General features: G+C 47.3%; 1 protein-coding gene across 2 annotated transcripts in view; it reads right to left on the bottom strand.

Moving 5' to 3' along the window:
* Positions 1-25,350, bottom strand: part of SLC9A5 (solute carrier family 9 member A5) — a 241,337-nt gene extending 215,987 nt beyond the window's left edge. For both annotated transcript variants that reach the window (XM_068260279.1, XM_068260280.1), the window contains exon 1: positions 25,153-25,350. In XM_068260279.1, coding sequence (XP_068116380.1) covers positions 25,153-25,306 — 154 coding nt within the window. In that variant the 5' untranslated portion in view covers positions 25,307-25,350. The remainder of the gene's footprint in view (positions 1-25,152) is intronic.
* Positions 25,351-25,807: the final 457 nt, after the last annotated feature.

Here is a 25,807-nt window from a genome sequence, read left to right as displayed (position 1 = left end):
CTGAGGAGGAGGAGGAGGATGCTCTTGTGGGCCTTGCAAGGAGGCGCATCATTGCAAGCATTGGCAGCAGTAGGCAGGTCCCACAGCCTGCTGGTGTCTCAGGCTCAGCAGCAGCAGCAGCAGCATCTGCCAGTACCACCACCAGCCGCACCCAAGCCCCCCCCCCCAACCACCACAGGGAGACAGGCAGCAGCGCTTCCATGCCGTAGGGGGATGTTTCTGTCACCAATCTGGCGATATTTCACCATGCCCACTGTGTACAGCAAGTACGCCACTTGCAACCACTGTCAGCGGAAGTTGAGCAGAGGTGCAGACCCCTTAAGTTCAGCACCAGCTCGCTCATCAACCACCTTGCTGCGAAACATTTCCACCAGCATGAGGAGTTCCAGAGGCTGAAGGCATCTGGTGCTGGCAGTGGCACCACACCCATCACTGCACAGCCTTCAGCAGCAGCAGCAACAGCAGCCACCCGCCCTCCTGCTCCTCCAGCAGCACCAGCAGGAGTGCGGAAACGCACTGCTCCTCCCCCCTCTGCAACTCCTGCCGCCGACACTGAGGCCTGTTCTGGCAGCCAGTCCTCAGTGGCCTCCTCCGCTGTGTCTGCTGATTCCCGTGCCAGCAAAAGGCCACGCCAGAGCCTTTTGAGCGAGTCCTTCCAGGGGGTGGTTAGGGCTCTGCCTCCCAGCAGCCGTCGCGTGCGGCAGCTGAACGGCTTGCTGGCACGGGCCATGTGCTCCCAACTCCTGCCGTACACGCTCGTGCAGGAGGGGAGCGACATTCGTGCGCTGCTTGCTTGCGCAGCCCCAGACTGGCAGCTCCCCAGCAGACACTTTTTCTCCCGCAAGGCCATTCCTGCACTGCACCGCTTTGTGATGGCCAATGTGGAGCGAGGGCTGGAGCACGCGGTTGGTGAAAGGGTCCACGTCACCATGGACTCCTGGAGCAGCCGCTTCGGGACAGGCCGCTACCTGTCCTTCACTGTCCACTGGGTCAGCTTGGTGGAAGGGGGTGAGGATGGGAGAGCAGCAGCGGGCACAGCAGCAGCAGCAACACAGTGGGTGGTGCCACCCCGCAGGGTCAGGGGAACTGCAGCAGGTTCCTCCGATCCTCTGCCATCCTCCGGCACACCTGGCCAAACCCCCCGCCTCAGCAGCAGCGTGAAGGCCCGCCACTGCCAAGCGCTGCTGCACTTGGTCAGCCTAGGGAAGACCAAGCTGACGGCAACCCATGTGTTGGCCAAACTCCAGGAGCAGGAGAGGATTTGGCTGACCCCCAGAGGCCTCAGAGTCGGAGAGGTGGTGGCCGACAATGGGGCCAATCTGGTTGCCGCAATAGACAGGGGAAACCTGACCCACATCCCCTGTCTTGCCCACGTGCTGAACCTGGTAGTGCAGAAGTTCTTGCGCACCTACCAGGGGATGGGCGAACTGCTGGAAACGGCAAGGAACGTTGTGCGTCACTTCCGGCGCTCGGCTGCAGCCTGTGCGAGCCTGGAAGACGTGCAAAAGGAGCTGGATCTGCCACGCCATCGGCTGATCCTTGACGTTCCGACTCGCTGGAACTCCACCCTGGCGATGTTGGAGTGTCTGGTTGAACAGAAGCATGCTGTCAACCAGTACCTTGCCCTGGCCACTGATTCCGCCGCTCAGAGAAGGGACAAGACCAGCAACATCCTGTCCATCGTCCCCGATGATGACTGGAGGCACATGCAGCAGGTGTGCTTAGTGCTGGCTCCCTTTCTGCAGGCCACTAACATGGTGAGCAGGGACCATGCTATGGTCTGCGAGTGGGTGCCCCTGGTTTGTCTGCTGAACAGGGCCCTCGATGCTTTGCTGGAACAGGGAGCGGCAGCCTTGGACCAGCAGGAGCGGCAAGCAGCTGCACAGTCCACCTCTGAGGGGGAGGAGGAGGAGGACTTGGTGGAGGTCCCTGACCTTGCTGCTGATGAGGGGGAGCAGCACAGTGCAGCTGAGTTGGTGCGGGGGTGGAGAGAGGATGAGGCTGACGAGGCAGAGGAGGAGGATGAGGACAGCAGCACTGCCGTCGATGTGCCAGCAGACGTGGCCCGCCTCTTCCCAATGGCAGCGCACATGCTGACGTGCCTGCGCAGAGACCCCAGGGTGATCCAGATGAAGCAGAGGGAGGACATCTGGATCAGCATGATGTTGGACCCACGCCTCAAGGGGAAGTTGAGCCAGTTCCTGCCGCCTGCAGGAGGAGACCCAGCGCAACAAATAAGGAGCTTGCAGCAGGCCCTTGTTGAGCGCTTGGAGGAAGCCTTCCCCCAGCCTTCCACCCCCACTGTCCAGCAGCCAGCACAGAGGCAGCAGCAGGTGCCTGCATCCAGCAGCAAGCGCCCCACAGACCTGCTGTCTCTCAGCCACGAGCTCTACAGGACTGTAGAGGCTCCGGCAGCAGTGACTAGAGAGGAGGTGCATGCAGCAGCATCCTCCACCGGTCACAGCCAGCGCCTGACCCGCATGGTGGCTGACTACATGGGGTCCTACAGCGGGCTTGACAGCGATGCCCCTGTTGATCCCATGGAGTATTGGGTCAAGCGCCTGGAGATCTGGAGCGAGCTGGCGCAGTACGCCCTGGAAGTCCTGTCTCGGACAGCACGCTGGAAGGGGGTTCCAGCGTGCTGTCCGAGCGCTGCTTCAGTGCAGCTGGTGGTGTGGTCACCGAGAAACGCTCACGTCTGTCTCACAAGTCTGTGGACAGACTGACGTTTCTCAAGATGAACCAGGCGTGGGTGGAAGGCGAGTTCCTGGCCCCTGTTGTCGGCGAGAGGGGGACATGAACTGGCTAAGAACCATCGTTAATGTGCCTTACCACCCTTTACCACCTCCTGGCTCCTGCTCACTAAGCCAGCCTGGTTCACTTTGACTATTACGTCGCCTGCAGCCACACATTTTACACCTACAGTGGGCTGCTGTGTACTGCCCTTCTGCTGTCTGTCTGTGTTTCCCACTGCCAGGGTACACAGATTTACCTTCTGCTGCCACTCTGCCACCAGCTATTACGTCAAACAATAGCTATATATCTGTGTAATTTGTTTTACAAACAAAACCAAAAAACCATTAAAAACAAAAAAAAGGTTTAATTTTTCTGAGGTGCCCGGGTTGAAAACTGTGTTGTCCCAGTTGTGTATTGGACACGATGTGGGCTGCACGACCGCTGTCTGGGACCTCCTGTTGTGTTCATTTACGGCCTGGTATCACCGCTAGGTACCAGGGCTATTATGTCACGCTGCCTGCCTGCTGCCACACTCACACTACTCCTCCATTCCTCCTGCTGATGCTGCTGTCTGTCTGTGTTTCCCACTGCCAGGGTACACAGAATTACCTTCTGCTGCCAGTCTGCCACCAGCTATTACGTCAAACAATAGCTGCACACATAATTACTCCTCCATTCCTCCTGCTGCTGCTGCTGTCTGTCTGTCTGTGTTTCCCAACGCCAGGGTACACAGATTTACCTTCTGCTGCCACTCTGCCACCAGCTATTACGTCAAAAAATAGCTATATCTGTGTAATTGGTTGTAAAACCAAAACTACAAAACCATTACAAAAAAAAAAAGGTTTAATTTTTCTGAGGTGCCCGGGTTGAAAACTGTGTTGTCCCAGTTGTGTATTGGACACGATGTGGGCTGCACGACCGCTGTCTGGGACCTCCTGTTGTGTTCATTTACGGCCTGGTATCACCACTAGGTACCAGGGCTATTATGTCACGCTGCCTGCCTGCTGCCACACTCACACTACTCCTCCATTCCTCCTGCTGATGCTGCTGTCTGTCTGTGTTTCCCACTGCCAGGGTACACAGAATTAGCTTCTGCTGCCACTCTGCCACCAGCTATTACGTCAAACAATAGCTGCTCACATTACTCCTCCATTCCTCCTGCTGCTGCTGCTGTCTGTCTGTCTGTGTTTCCCAACGCCAGGGTACACAGATTTACCTTCTGCTGCCACTCTGCCACCAGCTATTACGTCAAAAAATAGCTATATCTGTGTAATTGGTTGTAAAACCAAAACTACAAAACCATTACAAAAAAAAAGGTTTAATTTTTCTGAGGTGCCCGGGTTGAAAACTGTGTTGTCCCAGTTGTGTATTGGACACGATGTGGGCTGCACGACCGCTGTCTGGGACCTCCTGTTGTGTTCATTTACGGCCTGGTATCACCGCTAGGTACCAGGGCTATTATGTCACGCTGCCTACCTGCTGCCACACTCACACTACTCCTCCATTCCTCCTGCTGATGCTGCTGTCTGTCTGTGTTTCCCACTGCCAGGGTACACAGAATTAGCTTCTGCTGCCACTCTGCCACCAGCTATTACGTCAAACAATAGCTGCTCACATTACTCCTCCATTCCTCCTGCTGCTGCTGCTGTCTGTCTGTCTGTGTTTCCCAACGCCAGGGTACACAGATTTACCTTCTGCTGCCACTCTGCCACCAGCTATTACGTCAAAAAATAGCTATATCTGTGTAACTGGTTGTAAAACCAAAACTACAAAACCATTACAAAAAAAAAGGTTTAATTTTTCTGAGGTGCCCGGGTTGAAAACTGTGTTGTCCCAGTTGTGTATTGGACACAATGTGGGCTGCACGACCGCTGTCTGGGACCTCCTGCCTGCTGTGTTTATTTACAGCCCTGGTATCACCGCTAGGTACCAGGGCTATTATGTCACGCTGCCTGCCTCATTGACTGCCTGCTGCCACACACTCATCCTCCTCCTCCTGCTGCTGAATTTACCTCCTGCTGTCTGTGTGTTTCCACTGCCAGGGAGCACATACAATGGCGCTTCCAACATGCGTGCGCCACCAGCTATTTGTTACGCTCAAAAATAGCTGCATTTCTTTAAAAAAAAAATTTGAAAAGAGAAATAAGTGAAGAAGAAGACGATATAGAAGAAGAAGAAGAAGAAGAAGAAGAAGAAGAAGAAGAAGAAGAAGAAGAAGGAGAAGAAGATGATGATGATGATGAAGAAGAAGATGAAGAAGATGAAGAAGATGAAGATGAAGAAGATGATGAAGAAGAAGAAGAAGATGAAGAAGAAGAAGAAGATGAAGATGAAGAAGAAGAAGAAGATGAAAAAGATGAAGAAGATGAAGAAGATGAAGAAGAAGATGAAGAAGATGAAGAAGATGAAGAAGAAGATGAAGAAGATGAGGAAGATGAAGAAGAAGAAGATGAAGAAGATGAAGAAGAAGAAGATGAAGAAGATGATGAAGAAGAAGAAGATGAAGAAGATGAAGAAGATGAAGATGAAGAAGATGAAGAAGATGAAGAAGAAGAAGAAGAAGAAGAAGAAGAAGAAGATGAAAAAGATGAAGAAGATGAAGAAGAAGATGAAGAAGATGAAGAAGAAGAAGAAGAAGAAGAAGATGAAGAAGAAGAAGAAGATGAAGAAGATGAAGATGAAGAAGATGAAGAAAAAGAAGATGAAGAAGAAGAAGAAGATGATGATGAAGAAGATGAAGAAGATGAAGAAGAAGAAGAAGACAATATAAAAGAAGAAGAAGATATAGAAGAAGATATAGAAGAAGAAGATATAGAAGAAGAAGATATAGAAGAAGAAGAAGATATAGAAGATAAAGAAGAAGAAGAAGAAGTATATACAGTACTGAACAAATTTCTGGACACAACTTCTCTTTTCAACTTTTTTTTTTTAAAGGAACATCCCCACATAATCACTTGCTGTTGTTACTTGGAAAAAAAGAGGTTTCTTGCATCATTCACCCTCAAAACAAGTGTTGGAAGCTATTTAAGGCCATTTCGAATAGTCAGCTCGAATAATGAGCTCGAATACCGACTCGAATAGTGAGCTCGAATTCCGAGGTCGAATCGAATAGTAAAAATTATTCGACTCGAATATTCGACTGACCTCGAATAATTTACTATTCGAATTCGACCTAACTCGAATTTTGAAAAGGGGTATTTGAGCATCACTAGTAGAAATCTGACAGAAGTGACAGGTTTTGAACTAGTCCATCTCTTCATAGGGGATTCTCAGCAAGGCTTTTATTCTTTATAAAGATGTTCCCTAAAAAGGATTTAAACAATGATGCTGGCCAGCCTCCCTGCTCACTACACAGTTTTTTGGCAGTTGGACAGAGCAAGTGCCATTCACTAAGTGCTTTTGAAAATAAATATATCCCTGAGAATCCCCTATAAAAAGAGATGGACTAGTCCAAAACCTGTCACTTCTGTTAGATTTCTACTACCTACTGTAAGTGACAGCAACATAGGAGAAAAGTAATTTATGGCTCATTTTACTCTGGAAAAAAATGTACTTCTTATTTGTATATGTTTGCACATATTTAAAATTTTACAGTTTGTTCACTGTAGTGCCCCTTTAAGGGCCCATTCACACTTGAAATCTGCGAAACGGTAGCACTTAGCGCTACTATTTTGTGCGGGTGATTTTATCCCGATTAGCGAGGTAAAAATCACTGTACACTCCCGCAATTTCAGCTGATCGCGATCAGCACTTGTTTAAGCACTGTACCGCGATTGCTTGAGAATCGTGTCAAAATGCTGCAGGTAACACGTTTTGCGATTGCCGGTAATGGTGTAACGCCTGCGATCGGCGGCAATGGCGGTAGTGAGATCACATAATTGTGTTAGCGCTTTTACGCGCTAGTTGTTCATCGATTAATGGGAATCGCCCGCTATTCGCCATAGTGTGAATGGTCCCTAAGATTGGCAAGGCCTCATTCTCTGCTGATCACAACCTGGAACCATCATCTGGGAGACACAGACCAGAAATCTATCGCTGTGATCAGAGGACCTTGGAGGACGAGGCGCACTTCCTGCTGCACTGCTCTAAGTCTGCTGCAATCAGGGACACCCACTTCAAGAGCTGCTGAACTTCATCCCAGACTTCAGCTTCTTAGAGGAAACTCTGCATTCTGCTGGGAGGGAATTAATGACTACATCACAGCATTGTGCAGAGTGGAGTGCTGATAAACTCTAACCTGACAGTGTCTAGAGACTGCTCATACATTATATCTCTATCCCTCCTTTATATTCTAGGCTTACAGAGAAACTCCGACCAAGAATTGAACTTTATCCCAATCAGTAGCTGATACCCCCTTTTATACGAGAAATCTATTCCTTTTCACAAACAGACCATCAGGGGGCGCTGTATGACTGATATTGTGATGAAACCCCTCCCACAAGAAACTCTGAGGACCATGGTACTCCTGGCAGTTTCTCTTTCTGTGAACCTTGTTGCATTGTGGGAAATAGCTGTTTCCAACTGCCAAAAAATGCATGCAGCAGCTACATCACCTGCCAACAGTAAAAATGTCACCATGTAATAAATGTCAGAATGTAAATCAGGGATTTAAAAGATTTTACAATGGGCAAACACTGACTAAATCATTTATACATAATTATTGTAAAAATGAAGCACTTTTTTATTACATTATTTTCACTGCAGTTCCTCTTTAAGCCCCATTCATACCACCTCATCTTTCTTTTGCTGGGACAATACCAATCAGTATCTTGTTACTGCCAGTACAGCTGATTTTACATTTGTATCTCCCATACCCCTACTGTGGTGGGCCTGGCGAAGGGAGATGGAGAGAAAGAGGCCTTATGCTGGGTACACACTATGAGATTTTCTGTTCGATTTACTGTCAGATCGATTATTGACCAGAAGCGTCCTGCACCTGCATTGTAGTACAGCGCAGGTGCAGACCACTCCTGCCAACGGGAGCACGACTAGGCGCATGCGTGGATCAGGCCGCGCATGCACAGTACACCGCGGACTGGAGGACTTTGGGCCATCTGAAGTTTTGCAGGGGGGCCCGGTGATTTCTAGTTACGCCCCTGGCTGATGTCCTTGCGGTTCACGCTTTGCATGCGATTGATGAAGGTAGCAATATCGCATGTAGTATTAAACAGCCTTTACAAAGCTTTTGGCAGCTCCCACAAGTTCACAAAAATGTACAGTGTTTCCACTCTTGGCTGTCTGCCTACAATTCAGCTATTAAGCCTTCGACACATGCTTAATAATCCCCCGCCGAGATGATCATTTCTGGCCGTCTCTGCTGAAAATCTAGTGTGTGTACAGCTCTCCCACGATGTTGTGTAGCTGTCCACTGTGGCAAATCCCTAAATGATGAATAAGCAAAATTGTGTTCTTTTGTCCCCTGCACCGCTGGACACTGCTCATTGGTTCGCCACGTGTCACCTCTCCTGTCCTCTCCATAGAATGCCACATGCTGCTTGGCCACAGCCAGTATAGAATGCGTTCCTGAGAACCTCACCATGACATTTGATTCAGGGCCCTTTCACACTGTGGCGGTGCGGCAAATGCTTCCGCAGCCTAATGAAAGTCTATGGAGAAGTTCAAACTTCCCACATTGCGGAACGCTGCACCAGAAGCACCCGATTTAACGCTAGAGCATACCTACGTTACCGCGGGGCTCCTGCGGCGGCCAGGATGTTATGTTAGTCTATGGCGACGCAGGGTTCTTTAAACATGTTGGCGTTGCAACATTGCGGCGCACATGCGCATTTTTACACTTCCGTGCACTTCCGCATACCCGAAGCACGCCTCACTTCCTGTATGGACGGATGTCGGCAAGCTCCGCAAAGCTAATGACAATTTGTAGTGTGAAACCAGCCTCAGGAATGTTGAAGGATACCTGAGGTGACATATGACATGATAAGATAGACATGGGTATGTACAGTGCTAAGCATACAAATAACTAGGCTGTTTCTTTATTTTTTTTTTTTCTGCCTGAAAGCGTTAACATTTACGTATGCTAGTTACAGTTTCTCTCAAGTCTAGCCGAACCCTCACTGATAAGGAATTATAGCCATAAAACACTTTCCTTGATTAGAATAGCTAATGAGTGCAGGGAATTGATAAAATTAAAAAAAAAAAAAAATCAAATACATTAGAGTCCCGGTTACCCGGAACTCAACTAACTAGCAGTCTCAACCAATGAGCACAAATCTCCGGCGGTTCTAACTGTGATGAGGGCCAACTTCATAGGCTGTTTAAAAACAAGGAACACCAAGAGCCCCAATAGTGTAATATGTACTGGTAAATGGTTACTAGATAGAGTAAATATTAATACTCACAAACCAGGGTTACCATTAGGCAACCACTGTAAAGGCAGGTGGGGAGATTTTCCTGACCCCACTCAGGAATAAGAAGTCACTCTCTGTAGATGAGAAAAAGGGGGTTCAACCCTCCACCCGGGGTGGGCTCAATATTATGCAGGAGAACAGAGGCGCCAAGAGGATAAAAGGAAGCTAAATGAGCTTAAAAACCAAATTCTTGGTAAATAGAGGAGGTAATGGTGGACTTACCTCCTCCAAGTAGACACACAACGACTGTAGTAAAGACAGTCAATATATTTTATTTATGAACTCCAAATATGCAACGCGTTTCGCAGGTTTGATCCCACTTCATCAGGCAATAACAACGGAGCAATAGTATATGTGGTCAGTAGAAGAGCCAGGCACCTCTGTCTACCTCCTTTATTTACCAAGAATTTGGTTTTTAAGCTCATTTAGCTTCCTTTTATCCTTTTGGCGCCTCTGTTCTCCTGCATAATTAATAGGCTGTTTGTAGGCTCTGCTGTGCGTAAAGCGGACCTGAAGAATAAACAAAAAATAACCTTCATTAACCTGGGGTTTCTGTCAGCCCCCTGCAGCCGGCCTGTGCACGCGCCATTACCAAACGATCCTCCGATCCCCCGCCGCAGCTCACTTTCGTTCTTGCTGACTTGAAAGTCGACGTCCACTGCGAGGCTCTGGCCGCACCCATCCTCATAGCGCTCCATAGCCGGGAGTGCAGGTGCAGTACATTAAAATCTCTACAGCACAGTTCTCACCAGGCTATTTTATCCGGGTGCTCCACCCGGCTAGTTTTAGTGAGCACCCGGCTGTCATCTGTCACCTGATGCCAGATACATGTACTTGCGGGATGCTTGAGCAACCGGCCCAAATAGCACAAACCTCCCCCCCCCCCCCTATAATACTCAGCGAGGCTCCAGCGATGTTTGGCAGACTCCCTCTATCTCCCCGCGGCCTCCTAGCGGCTTCCCTGTTATGTCTGATAGTGCTGCCCGGAAGCTGCCTTCCACACTGAGGATCACACATGCTCAATGGGGACTTAAATATAATTACCCCTAAATATCTCCGCTTCCACACCTCCTACACTCCTGACATTTTCAGGGTAGGGAGGGGACCTCCCAAACGACATCTGTGCCAAATTGCAGCCCTTAAGTCCCGCTTGGTTCCAGAGATAGGTTTCTGTAATCAATCTCGGGAACCGACGGGGCTCGGGGGTTGTAATTTAGCACAGAGGTAGTTCAGGGGGTCGCCTCCCTACCCTGAAAATCTGGGAAGTGTAGGGGGTCCGGAAGTGGAGATATTTGGGGTGTTATTTGGGGCAGTACAATTAAAAAGGAAATGTGGCCACACAGGCTCCTATGGAAGCCGGAGTGTCAGCTGACTCTCATTGGGTCATGTGACACAGATGCCAGAAGCTGCTCCAAGCCCACGGGGAGATAGAGGGAGACTGCCAGACATCGCTGGTACCTCGGTAAGTATTGTACAGCTGGCCAGCACTCACAGAAAGCTACCCAACAGAGTCCCCAGTTATCCCTCAGGCCTGCCGGTTAGCTGAGACTTCCAGTTGCCTGAATTCTGGATAACGGGGACTTTGCTGTATTGGGTTTTCAAAAAAAAGGGACAACAAGCTGGGCCTATTTTTAACATCGAGCCTCAAGTAACCAGAAATCACACATATCCGGCGTCAGCCGATCCCCGTCTGTGCCGGATAACCGAGACTCTATTGTAGCTCCTATATTTTAGTTTCTGGGACACTGAAAGACTGTGTCAGCATATGAGACAATACCACAGTGTACGTTCTTTTCTTAGCCGATACACTAAAAATAAAACCGCAGAACTCTAAAAAAAAAATAATAATTTTTTAGGAGTAGGAGGATAGATACAATTGTTTCTCTCCTCACTTAATTTTCACCGCGTGTTTCCTTTAGACCCTTTCACACATGGTGCGGTGCGATTTTCATGCGGCATAAGACCCCACCACAATGCATCGCACCATTACCTGCATTCTGTTCCCTGTGGTAGAGTGCGTTTACAGGGAAATCTGCCTAACTTCACCCCCTGCTCAGTGACATGCTACCTTCCAGACAGGAAGTAAGTGACGACAATTTCCCTGATCTGCGCATGTGTGCCGCAGAACCACCACGACAATCCATAAACATTATTTGCGTTGCCGTTGACTATCATGGAGTCGTGCACTGCTTGGCAACGCGCTTCTGCATCAGCCGGGCCACTTCTATTGCAACGCGGGTACTAAGGTATGTCTCATAGACATTCGTGACCACTGCAACCGCAACGCGACGCCGCAAGTATGACAGAGCCTTTAACCTCCTTAGCGGTAACCACGAGCTACACTCGGGGTGGAAAACCGCAGCTCAGAGCGGTAACCCCGAGCTACACTTGTGGTAGTCGCCGGGAGGTCCATGCAGAGCATTGCACGCAGCGGGCGTTCTCACTCACCTCCTGGGCGATCCAGACGCCGACTGCCATTCCTCTTCCTGTCCACGGAGGCTCTGCATCCCACTGGTGAGATTGCTGACTGTCGTCATGACGACAGCTGGCAATCTCACTATAGGGTTAAAGCGCCACCCGGAGGACTGGAGGGAGAACTGCAGCGCTGGATCCCAGGGAGGTGAGTAAGTGGGGCTGCTCCAGGCTCTCTCGTGCAGGGGCGTAGCAATAGCCATAGCAGTCATAGCAGCTGCTATGGGGCTCTATAGCATAGGGGCCCAGTGGGTATTTAATGTAGTCACCATTAAGATTTTTGTGTTCCTCTACCATCTGACTTTATCTCAGTGCCCATCAACTATGTGCAGTGTTAATTGCATGAGAATGTAAATTGCCCAAATAACTCATATTCATGGGGTAGGGGCAGGTCGCAGTGCTTAAAGGGAACCTGAACTGAGTAAATATATTTAAAATAAACACATGATGTACCTGCAAATGAACATTACATACTAACCTCACCGTCGGTTCCTATCAGAAGCTCACCATTTGCTTCTTGCAGTGATCCCTTTCAGTTCTGACAAGATTTTGTCAGGACTGAAATATATCAGTTGCTGTCAGCAGGGCTGTGGAGTCGGTTTCAAAAATCCACCGACTCCGACTCCTCAGTTTAGGATTCCACCGACTCCGACTCCTCTAATTTGCATATTACAATTTTGTTGATTAAAAGTATGTAACATGAAATTTGTCTCTTAACTGCCAACGCTTAGGAATTTTACAAGACAACTGAAGTGAGAAGGATATGTAGACTACTATATTTATTCCCTTTAGACTAAAACTAGTCCTTGGTAAGAGTACTTGTAAAAGGTACAAACCGGAACAAAGAACATCTATCAGGCCCTAGGCAATGTAAGTGTGGGTACATGTAAGAATGATGTGCAGGTACTCTGCAGGGGAATGAGGAGATTCTGGGTGACAGACAACACCTCTGTGTTCAATGTGCACAGCATTCTCAGTGGATTCCCTGCAGCTCTGTGGGGAGTGCATATGCAGAGTATAGTACTACTGTGTAACAAAGTAAACCTGAGACAGATGAAATTAAAAGTTTTATACATACCTGGGGCTTCCTCCAGCCGCCTTCAGGATAATCAGTCCCTCGTTGTCCTCCTCCACCACCTGGATCTTCTGCTATGAGTCCAGGTACTTGAGCTAGTCGGGCGTAGTGCGCATGCACACACTCCGCTGCCAGAAGCATACTACACCTGTGCAGCACTATTGCGCAGGTGCAGAATGTTCCTGGCTGTGGGAGCGGCATGCAGCCGGACAGCGCTGACTGGCTGAATTACCAGTACTCATATCAGAAGATCCGGGTGGTGGAGGACAGCGAGGGACTGATTAGCCTGAAGGGGGCTGGAGGAAGCCCCAGGTATTTATAAAACTTTACTTTTCATCCGTCTCAGGTACCCTTTAATTTGTAGTCACCAAACCAAATTTTAACAACATATCAAATTATTTGATTTCATCAGCAAAGGGAGTGCATTCATTTGCATAAATCAGCATCAGTGCAGAATTATTTCCATCTCATTGACAATCTGTATTAGTGACACAGCTACACATCAGGCTTTATTCTTACAGCATAGATGTTATTTAGTATATATAAGAGATTCCTGTGTACACATCATATATACAGTCACAATCAGATATGTATATCTGACCTTAAAAATACGGGGACTGCTTTATTGAAGCAGCACAAGTAACTAATTTTGATTGGTTTATTTCATTTTTGTGGACTAAGCACAGCTTTTACTGTATATATACTGTATATATACATTATTTTTAATGACTATTATCTGAGAAATAGAACATTTTATCATATTTTCTATTTTAATTACAGTTACAAATTAATTAGGAGTCGGAATCGGTGTATTTTTTCCCGACTCCGACTCCAGGCACTCAAAATTGCCCGACTCCACGACTCCGACTCCACAGCCCTGGCTGTCAGTTATATTATTATTATTTTAATAAGCACGGTGGCGTAGTGGTTAGCGCTCTCCCCAGTTCAAATCCCAGCCAGGTCAACATCTGCAAGGAGTTTGTATGTTCTCTCCGTGACTGTGTGGGTTTCCTCTGGGCACTCCGGTTTCCTCCCACATCCCAAAAACATACAGATAAGTGAATTGGCTTCCCCCGAAATTGGCCCTAGACTACAATACATATATATATATATATATATATATATATATACTACAATACATACACTATACTTATGACTATGGTAGGGACTAGATTGTGAGCTCCTTTGAGGGACAGTTAGTGACAAGACTATATATACTCTGTACAGCGCTGCGGAATATGTCGGCGCTATATAAATACTAAATAATAATAATAATAATTGTTTTCTTGCTTTTAGGGCCTAAAAAGCACATGGAAGAATTCTATCGCTTTGAGACCCTAAAATCAGGAAGGAATCATCCCGCCAGGGAGGTTAAGGGTGGCAGTTATTGAGCCTGTGTACAAGGCGGTATATTATTTTGCAGCCCTTGTATTTTATTCTCTGCAGTTCAGAAGGAGAGAGACACAGACTGTGGTCACCAGGAGGAGGAGGAGAGATCACATGAAGGACAGACAGCAGCACAGACAGGTCGCCGGAGCAGGAGGGACAAATGCAGACAGGAAGGGATAGAGAGATTGGAACCTACACTTAGATAGCCAGTGATGGAGGTAGATATGAATAAACAGACTATCTCAGAAGCAAATGAAACTGATTACTCACAAATCGATGCTGCAATGGAATGACATTTCAACAGGAAATGAGATTATGTGATTTCAGTGAGCACAAATTCTGACTGGTAATAAATGCTTACTATTGTCATGTGACTCACTTTTATGCTTGTTGTGTCCATTTATAATACTGGGCTCAGCTGAAATGAGACTCTGTTACCCCTCATTCCCCACACAACGTTAATCAGTCACTTGAAGCGGACCTGAACTCAGAACATTCTCTCTGCTCTAAAAGATACGCAATAGCATAATAACCTTGAAGCCTCTTTCACAGTAGTACGTTGCGGTTTGATTCGACGTTAAAGTCGCAACACAAGTTACAACGCAATGCCCAAAAAAGTCGCAACGCAACTTAATGCCCCGTTACGGTCGCATACAGTAGATGCAGGGATGTCAAACCGGTCCTGCGAGGGCCGAGGTCCTCACACATTTTTGACACAGCTCAAACTAATTGATGTCTGAATCAGGAAAGGTGCGGTCCATAAGGTAGAACACAGTCCTCTCTTTCTCAGTCCATCCAAAACACTGGCATGGATCTGGCCCTCCAGGCCTGGAGTTCCACACCTGTGCAGTAGAGCATACAGGCAATGAAAAGTATATTTCGAAGCCATTACTGAGCATGTGCAAACAGTCCAACGCAGTTAATAACGTGTATAACGCACTGCATGCAGCACTTTCACTTAACGTGCAGCGTTAGTCCCCAACGCAACGTGTGCACTGTGAATGGAGCATTGATTTTTCATTGCAGTGCGTTATTCTGCGTTAAATGTTGTTTTAACGTGCGACTTTAACGTCACACTGTGAAAGAGGCCTTAAAGAATAAAACATTATTGTTACAGCTGATACAAATTCTAAAATAAATCTGCAGTGTGTCTACTTCCAGCTTTCATGGAAGTAGACATATTGTTATTCCTGTGCTTTCAAATGAGCATATCTGCCATCTCTGCCATGGCAGTCATGTGACACAGGGGAGAGATCAAATTACAACTTGTGATTAGACTCAAAGGAGGAGGGGGGGGTGCTAGAACAATATCCAATAAATTTCATGCTGAAATCTATTGGAAATTTGTCTGCAGTGTGGCCAGGCAATAGATCCCCTTCTGATCAGATGCAATCAGGGAGGAATATATCACATGGCCAGTCTGGTGGTAGAATGACAGGCGTATGGCCACAGAGCGCAGGGCTAGTGGTCGCTTGTACAGCACTGCTCTGCATGTCCTTCACCAGCTAGAGCTGCTGTTTTCTGTAGTGCGGTGGTGTGCAGGACCCGCCCCTCCCAGGCACCTGCATGACATGCTGAAGCTCTAACGGCAGCACCCCTGCTCCTCCTGGACTGTGGTACGGTCTGCCATGTGATGCCAGCATTATGCACAGCATGTGTCACGCCAGTATGTCGACAACAAAAATGAGTGTCAGTAAGTGAAGGTACTGTATAATGTTGGCACCTGTTATACTTACAAGTACTCGGCTATATCAGTTTTTCTATAACACTTCTCCAGCTTTAGTCAGTTAACCCCTACTGACCCCCTATCTTTCCTCAAGCATTCCTATGCCGTTCTGGCCTTATACTACTGCTTTTGCAGCAGGGGTGGGTACAATAAGTTAAAAAGGAACTTCAGCCTAAAAATACTGTCATTAACCTTTTGGGGACCGACGTAGTTTGAATCTACGTCCAGCAGGTGGTGCTGCTGCCCTGACTGGACGTTGATTCAACATCTGCGCTAACGAACTGTCCCGACGCGATCGTGCGCACCAGAGAGGGGAGATTAAGCTGTCATATGACAGCTGACATCTCCCCTCAGTGATCAGGAGCCATCGCGTATGATGGGGGAAAGAAGATGATCCACTCACCTTCCTGCCGTTCCCCCGACGATCGGCGCTCTCCTCCGCTCTGGCCGGCATTCCTGCTGTATTGACGCTAAGTGCTGGGTCCCGGCTTGATGATGTCATCAAGCCGCGACCCGGAACTTAGCGTTAGTAGGAGCCGGAAAGCCAGCGAAAGCGGAGGGGCCCACAGCTGCTCATCGTTGGAGGCTGGGAGGTGAGTAAACGCTGCCAGCAATACAGGAGACACCTGGCCACCCAGGGGGGACCATACCTAGGTGCTCACAGTAGGGATCCGGCTGTCTGACCCCCAAAACACGCCCCCCCCCCCCCCGCATGTAAAATGCCTGGTCCTTTGGGGGGGGGGGGTAAGCAGCCGGTCCCGAAGGGGTTAAGTCATATCAGCTATGTTAATTAAAATAGATAGGTAATATAATCTCTTACCCACCCTGTTTTAAAAGAACAGGCTAATGTTTGTGATTTCATGGGGGCAGCCATCTTTTTGGTTGAAAAGAGGTGACAGGGAGCATGAGACACCGTTCCAACTGTCCTGTGTCCAGCTGCGTGTGCTAGGCTTCAAATCTCAAATTCAAAAACAATTTTTTAAAAATTGCGCCAAAACAGCAGAAGGAGAACAACAACATCAGAAATCCCATCATGCTTTGCACAGCATCAGGGGAAAAATGCCCGGGCAGTTTTCTTCTGTGCAGCTAAAAATGAGGCTTCGGTAAGAAAAACAAAGTTCTGATGCTGTGAAACTGTTAAAGAAACACCAAGCCTTTTCAGTGCTGCTGAGTAGATTTTTAGTCTGGAGGTTCACTTTAACATTATCACAGAGACAGCAACAGTAGAGGCTTCACTCCTCCCTCATTTACATTGCTGTACCCACCTCCTCTCCCAGCCTGATCAATGACTGGAAGTCTCTGGTTTGCGAAGCTGAACAATAAAGGACCAGCCGTCTAAACTGCTTTCAACGTTTAGACACTAACAGCCAATCGTTAGATGCACATCTACTGTGTATGGACAGCTCTAATCAGTGAGTTTACACTTGCAGGGCTGTGGAGTCAGAGTTGGAGTCGGAGCAATTTTTGGTACCTAGAGTTGGAGTCTGTGGTTTCATAAAGTGAGGAGTCAGAAGATTTTTGTACCAAGTCCACACTGGTCATGCTGCCCAGGGCTGTAAGTATTAGACTAAGGAGTCTGAGCCATTTTGGGTATCTGGAGTCGGATTTGTAGTCGGAGTCGGTGGTTTCATAAACTGAGGAGTCAGAGTTGTATGATTTTTGTACCGACTCCACAGCCCTGGGCAGCATGACCAGTGTTCTCCCCAGGCTCTTTTAGCCGAGTGCTCCACCCGGCTAGTTTTGGTGAGCACCCGGCTGTCATCGGCCCCCCACCTCCTCTTCTGTAAGCAGAGTTGTGCAGAGAAGCACCAGCCCTGCATTCTCTCATCTTGCCCCACCCACTACTATATCCATGCCACCCAGCTGGAAAATATTTCTAGAGAGAACACTGATCACTGTACTCCTTTTGTTACTGGATTGCTATTCTATACATACAGTGGCTTGCAAAAGTATTCGGCTCCCTTGAAGTTTTCCACATTTTGTCATATTACTGCCCCAAACATGAATCAATTTTATTGGAATTCCACGTGAAAGACCAATACAAAGTGGTGTACACGTGAGAAGTTGAACGAAAATCATACATGATTCCAAACATTTTTTACAAATAAATAACTGCAAAGTGGGGTGTGCGTAATTATTCAGCCCCCTTTGGTCTGAGTGCAGTCAGTTGCCCATAGACATTGCTTGATGAGTGCTAATGACTAAATAGAGTACACCTGTGTGTAATCTAACGTCAGTACAAATACAGCTGCTCTGTGACGGCTTCAGAGGTTGTCTAAGAGAATATTGGGAGCAACAACACCATGAAGTCCAAATAACACACCAGACAGGTCAGGGATAAAGTTATTGAGAAATTTAAAGCAGGCTTAGGCTACAAAAAGATTTCCACAGCCTTGAACATCCCAAGGAGCACCGTTCAAGCGATCATTCAGAAATGGAAGGAGTATGGCACAACTGTAACCCTACCAAGACAAGGCCGTCCACCTAAACTCACAGGCCGAACAAGGATAGCGCTGATCAGAAATGCAGTCAAGAGGCCCATGGTGACTCTGGACGAGCTGCAGAGATTTACAGCTCAGGTGGGGGAATCTGTCCATAGGACAACTATTAGTCGTGCACTGTACAAAGTTGGCCTTTATGGAAGAGTGGCAAGAAGAAAGCCATTGTTAACAGAAAAGCATAAGAAGTCCCGTTTGCAGTTTGCCACAAGCCATGTGGGGGACACAGCAACCATGTGGAAGAAGGTGCTCTGGTCAGATGAGACCAAAATGGAACTTGTTGGCCAAAATGCAAAACGCTATGTGTGGTGGAAACTAACACTGCACATCACTCTGAACACACCATCCCCGCTGTCAAATATGGTGGTGGCAGCATCATGCTCGGGGGGTGCATCTCTTCAGCAGGGACAGGGAAGCTGGTCAGAGTTGATGGGAAGATAGATGGAGCCAAATACAGGGCAATCTTGGAAGAAAACCTCTTGGAGTCTGCAAACGACTTGAGACTGCGGTGGAGGTTCACCTTCCAGCAGGACAACGACCCTAAACATAAAGCCAGGGCAACAATGGAATGGTTTAAAACAAAACATATCCATGTGTTAGAATGGCCCAGTCAAAGTCCAGATCTAAATCCAATCGAGAATCTGTGGCAAGATCTGAAAACTGCTGTTCACAAATGCTGTCCATCTAATCTGACTGAGCTGGAGCTGTTTTGCACAGAAGAATGGGCAAGGATTTCAGTCTCTAGATGTGCAAAGCTGGTAGAGACATACCCTAAAAGACTGGCAGCTGTAATTGCAGCAAAAGGTGGTTCTACAAAGTATTGACTCAGGGGGCTGAATAATTACGCACACCCCACTTTGCAGTTATTTTTTTTTTATGTTTGGAATCCTGTATGATTTTCGTTCCACTTCTCACGTGTACACTGCTTTGTATTGGTCTTTCACGTGGAATTCCAATAAAATTGATTCATGTTTGTGGCAGTAATGTGACAAAATGTGGAAAACTTCAAGGGGGCCGAATACTTTTGCAAGCCACTGTATACTGCATTACATACATAAATACTGTCTCTTGCAGGAGTTTAGTGTTTATCCGGAGATACGATTATACTAGAAACCCTGTAACATGCCTGTACTGCACAGTAAGTCGCATCCATTATTCACGTCTATTGTGTGTAAGCAGTCAGCACTGCGGCGCTATGTGTGTGGAATGTGGCTATGGCGGTTTTCATCCATATGATCTATTGCAATTGCCGATAATTCCAAGATCTTTACAAATCGGTTCATTTGGGAATTCTACACGCAGACTACTACAGCAGAAGTGTCATTAACACATTCAGCTATGCTACCGACATAAAGCAACGCATGCCTCATTAACAGGTACAGAAACCTAAGGAATGTACAACTATAGGGATAGGCCCGAGAGGCAGCACATTAACAATGCAGTAAAACGGAATGCTACAGAGAAACTATAACATTCCTTTACATTTGACCTTTAAAGAGGTCTTGTAGTGACACATAGTACAATGTAGTAAATTACTTAGGATAGCTTTTATGGTAAGTTTCTTGGTTTCAACATAACAAACACTTCCTATATCTATGTATTGCTGTATGTGAGTATGTAGTCCTGTCCCCCTAAGTGACGTTTAGCCTAGGCTGTTTAGTTACTGTATGCAGAATTGTCATCCCAGAGCATTGTGGGAAACCAGGCATTCTTTTCAAAGGCTTCAGAATTCTCTGAAACAAACATTCCGCAGAGCTACACCTGACAGTACTAAAGAAGTCGCCGCCTGTGATAAATTTCAGAATGTAAATCAAGAAAAGGAAAGATTTTACAATGGGCAAACACCCACTTAATAATTTCTTACTGAACATTGTAAAAAATATTAGAAACTATATTCATTACATTATTATTATTTGTTTTTACTACAGTTCCTCGTTAAATCTTTCCTTACAGCAGATATTTAGTGATGAACTCTTATTACACTGCACACACTCAACCAATCACATCAGTGCTTGCTCAAAAAGCTTGCAATCTGATGACCTTACCTGTCACCAATAAAGACACAAAGGATTTGTTTCTGCATGTTTTATAAATAGATATTGCAATCAGGTTATAAATCTGGTGATTCTCAACATTGTCACAGCATATATCCCTTGAGGCAAGGAACACACTAGGCAGAAACGCTAGCGGTGCGTAAAACGCAGCATTAACGCGTATAATGTTAGTCAATGGGTCGCATTAAAAAAAAACACTTGTCTCTGCGTTTTGCAATATGCATTTTTAAAGGGAAGGTTCAGGGAGGGGTTGAAAAAAATAAAAATACATATCCACTTACCTGGGGCTTCCTCCAGCCCGTGGCAAGCAGGAGGTGCCCTCGCCGCCGCTCCAGCGGCTCCCGGTGGTCTTCGGTGGCCGACCCGACCTAGCCAGGCCCGGCTGCCAGGTCGGGCTCTTCTGCGTTCCAATCTGCGCATCACGGGGGCACGCTGACGTCATCGGACGTCCTCCGGGCTGTACTGCGCAGGCGGAGGACGTCCGATGACGTCAGCGTGCCCGCGTGGAACGCAGAAAAGCATGTCGTTGGAGCGCAGAAGAGCCCGACCTGGCAGCCGGCCTGGCCAAGTCGGGTCGGCCACCGGGAGCCTGCGGAGCGGCGCCGAGGGCACCTCCTGCCTGCCACGGGCTGGAGGAAGCCCCAGGTAAGTGGATATGTATTTTTATTTTTTTCAACCCCTCCCTGAACTTTCCCTTTAAAACACTGGTTTTGTTGCATATTTTTCAAAAACGCATGAGAAACGCACCTAAGGAAAGTCAATGGTGACGCATGTGTATAGCGTTTTATTGTATTTTTGATGTTTTTTTTTTTGTATGCAAATTTTGACTATGTATTTCCGCTTCCTGATTACTTCCTAGTGATTTGCACAAAACGCAACAAAAAAAGTATGTAAAATGCATACAAAACGCAATAGCGCCATCAATTAGCAAAACGCAAGAAAACGCATATGAAACGCAAACGCACATAAATGCACAAACGCATAAAAAAGGCATCTGCGAACCCCAACCCTGAAAAAATGCATCTGCGAAATGCACATGCGAAATGCAAACGCATTAAAAACGCTAGACAAAAAATTCAAACGCACATGACCTAAAACGCACCCTTTCACGCACTGCCAAGTGTGCACCCAGCCTTATGAATGATTATGTTTATCAGGTACTTCCTGTTGTGAGTAAAATAATCTCAAGTACCACCTGACACCTATATATTTATTAGTGGTGTCAAATATTGGTTTATAAATCCTTTTTTTCAAGCACTTTTTTGTAATTTAAATACATATTCAGGCTAATTACTGTATAATTCATCATGGTTTTAAATCTGTAAGCTCACTGTAATATAAATTCAAAACCCCTCCTGAATCTAGCCCATGCAGCCCCAGGGGTGCACATATTTCACACGAGCTGTACACACTTGGTATAACACAGATACTTGCTGACACGTCATACATGCATGTTTGTAAAGGGAGTTATACAAATGATTTGGTGTTTGTACCGTCCGGTCAACTAGAAAAACGAGACAGGTGCAAAAATAAAAAACATTTAAAAAGTCTTGAAAGATTTAAATCATAGAAAGAAATGTAATGTGTTTCTGGACACCTCTTACAGAGAAAAAAAAAAGAGATGGCATAGAAAGAGAGCACAGTATGGGGTACAGCGAGGGCACAGTACAAGGTTTAGAGACAGGGTACAGTAAAAAGTGCAGCGAGAGAGCACAGGGAAGGGGCACAGTACTGAGCATAGAGAAATGGCACAGTACAGGGCATAGAGAAAGGGCACAGTACGGGGTACAGAGAGGGGCTACAGTACAGAATGGAGAAAGAGGGCAAACTACAGGGCATAGAGAGGGCATATGGGAGGGACACAGTACAAGGTTTAGAGACAGGGTACAGTAAAGAATGCAGAGAGAGGGCACAGTACAGAGCATAGAGAAATGACACAGTACAGAGCATATAGAAAAAGCACAGTACAGGGTACAGAGAGAGGTTACAGTACAGAACACAGAAAGAGGGCACACTACAGGGCATAGAGAGAGGGCATAGGGAGGGGCACAGTACAGGGTACAGAGAGAGGTCACAGTACAGAGTATAGAGAGAGGGCACAGTACAGAGTATAAAGAGAGGGCACAGTACAGAGTATAGAGAGAGGGCACAGTACAGGGCATATAGAAAGGGCACAGTACAGAGTATAGAGAGAGGGCACAGTACAGAGTATAGAGAGAGGGCACAGTACAGGGCATATAGAAAGGGCACAGTACAGAGTATAGAGAGAGGTCACAGTACAGAGTATAGAGAGAGGGCACAGTACAGGGCATATAGAAAGGGCACAGTACAGAGTATAGAGAGAGGGCACAGTACAGAGTATAGAGAGAGGGCACAGTACAGGGCATATAGAAAGGGCACAGTACAGAGTATAGAGAGAGGTCACAGTACAGAGTATAGAGAGAGGGTACAGTACAGGGCATATAGAAAGGGCACAGTACAGAGTATAGAGAGAGGGCACAGTACAGAGTATAGAGAGAGGGCACAGTACAGGGCATATAGAAAGGGCACAGTACAGAGTATAGAGAGAGGTCACAGTACAGAGTATAGAGAGAGGGCACAGTACAGGGCATATAGAAAGGGCACAGTACAGAGTATAGAGAGAGGGCACAGTACAGAGTATAGAGAGAGGGCACAGTACAGAGTATAGAGAGAGGGCACAGTACAGAGTATAGAGAGAGGGCACAGTACAGGGCATATAGAAAGGGCACAGTACAGAGTATAGAGAGAGGGCACAGTACAGAGTATAGAGAGAGGGCACAGTACAGAGTATAGAGAGAGGGCACAGTACAGAGTATAGAGAGAGGGCACAGTACAGAGTAGAGAGAGAGGTCACAGTACAGAGTATAGAGAGAGAGGTCACAGTACAGAGTAGAGAGAGAGGTCACAGTACAGAGTAGAGAGAGAGGTCACAGTACAGAGTAGAGAGAGAGGGCACAGTACAGAGTAGAGAGAGAGGGCACAATACAGAGTGTAGAGAGAGAGGGCACAATACAGAGTATAAAGAGAGGGCACAGTACAGAGTATAGAGAGAGGTCACAGTACAGAGTATAGAGAGAAGGCACAGTACAGAGTATAGAGAGAGGGCACAGTACAGAGTAGAGAGAGAGTTCACAGTACAGAGTATAGAGAGAGGGCACAGTACAGAGTATAGAGAGAGGGCACAGTACAGAGTATAGAGAGAGGTCACAGTACAGAGTATAGAGAGAGGTCACAGTACAGAGTATAGAGAGAGGGCACAGTACAGAGTATAGAGAGAGGGCACAGTACAGAGTATAGAGAGAGGGCACAGTACAGAGTATAGAGAGAGGGCACAGTACAGAGTATAGAGAAAGGGCACAGTACAGAGTATAGAGAAAGGTCACAGTACAGAGTATAGAGAGAGGGCACAGTACAGAGTATAGAGAGAGGGCACAGTACAGAGTAGAGAGAGAGGTCACAGTACAGAGTAGAGAGAGAGGTCATAGTACAGAGTAGAGAGAGAGGGCACAGTACAGAGTAGAGAGAGAGGGCACAGTACAGAGTAGAGAGAGAGGGCACAGTACAGAGTATAGAGAGAGGGCACAGTACAGAGTATAGAGAGAGGGCACAGTACAGAGTATAGAGAGAGGTCACAGTACAGAGTATAGAGAGAGGTCACAGTACAGAGTATAGAGAGAGGTCACAGTACAGAGTATAGAGAGAGGTCACAGTACAGAGTATAGAGAGAGGGCACAGTACAGAGTATAGAGAGAGAAAGAGGTCACAGTACAGAGTAGAGAGAGAGGTCACAGTACAGAGTAGAGAGAGAGGGCACAGTACAGAGTAGAGAGAGAGGGCACAGTACAGAGTAGAGAGAGAGGGCACAGCACAGAGTATAGAGAGAGGTCACAGTACAGAGTATAGAGACAGATCACAGTACAGAGTATAGAGAGAGGTCACAGTACAGAGTAGAGAGAGAGGGCACAGTACAGAGTAGAGAGAGAGGTCACAGTACAGAGTATAGAGAGAGGGCACAGTACATAGTATAGAGAGAGGGCACAGTACAGAGTATAGAGAGGGGGCACAGTACAGAGTATAGAGAGGGGGCACAGTACAGAGTATAGAGAGGGGGCACAGTACAGAGTATAGAGAGGGGGCACAGTACAGAGTATAGAGAGGGGGCACAGTACAGAGTATAGAGAGAGGGCACAGCACAGAGTATAGAGAGAGGTCACAGTACAGAGTATAGAGAGAGGTCACAGTACAGAGTATAGAGAGAGGGCACAGCACAGAGTAGAGAGGGCACAGCACAGAGTAGAGAGAGAGGGCACCAGGCAGGGCATAGAGAGAGGGCACAGTACAGAGTAGAGAGAGAGGGCACCAGGCAGGGCATAGAGAGAGGGCATAGGGAGGGGCACAGTACACGGTTTAGAGACAGGGTACAGTACCTTACAGAGCACAGGAGACAGTTGAGGACAGAAACAGAAGAACACAGGGACCAGAAGCCACATTGGAGGGGGAGGGCCCAATTATGAGATGGGGCACATTTAGGTGAAGGAGTATAGTTAGGGACGGATAGGAAATGGGCACAGCTGGAGAAGGTGGCATAGAAGTAAGAGGGAAAGGGCACAGTGATAGGAGAGGGCACAATAGGGAAAGGGAGAGAGAACCGTTAGGGAAGACGCCATGGAAGTAAGAGGTAGAGGACACAGAAGAGATAGCAGGGATGACACAGAGAACAATAGGAGCTGGCAGAACACAGCACATAATGTCATGAGTGGGCACATGGAAGGCACCACATGCGGCACACGGGTCCCCATGCCCACACACTCACCGATCTTAGCCAGGCTGGCCACCAGGATCCACACTGCCACCAGGTACGGGGTCTGCACCATGTGCCATTCCCAGCGCACCACCTGGAAGCCGCCGGGCTCCCCATTCCCCTCCTCTTCCTCAGCCCTCCGGTGCTCGTAGTACGGGGGCAGCATCCCGGTCTCTCCTCCGGCTCCAGCGCCGAGCCCCGAAGCCGGCGGTGACGTCACGCCAGAGCGCCCGGCTCCGCCAATCAGGAGGCGAGGAGAGGCAGGTGAAGGCTGTGATGCCAGAAAGCACCATGTGCTCCAATGTCCACAGCGTATACGTAACACGGGGGGCTTTCCTTATATATTGTGTCACTACAGGGGATGCCTCTCTCACCATGGGTACAGGGGGCTGAGGTACACCCCCCACCCGTACAGGAGATCTGATCTCCAAACTCCACATAATGTAGATATACACACATAGCTCCCAACTGTCCCTCTTTTGGAGCCCTGTCCCTCTTTCCTCCTCATTTGTCCATCTTTCAGGACTTTGTCCCTCTTTCTATGTAAATAAATATATTTATCTACAAAAAAAATGTGTGTTGATTGACTAAACTTTATTCCAATACTTTAAATTGATATATTACTAATTTTAAAATGTTAATATGAAGGAAAATGAACCAGGATAGA

This window comes from Hyperolius riggenbachi, chromosome 11, assembly GCF_040937935.1.
Source record: "Hyperolius riggenbachi isolate aHypRig1 chromosome 11, aHypRig1.pri, whole genome shotgun sequence".
NCBI lineage: Eukaryota > Metazoa > Chordata > Amphibia > Anura > Hyperoliidae > Hyperolius > Hyperolius riggenbachi.
Note: the sequence above shows the minus strand (reverse complement) of the source record. Positions and strands in the feature narration are given on the sequence as shown.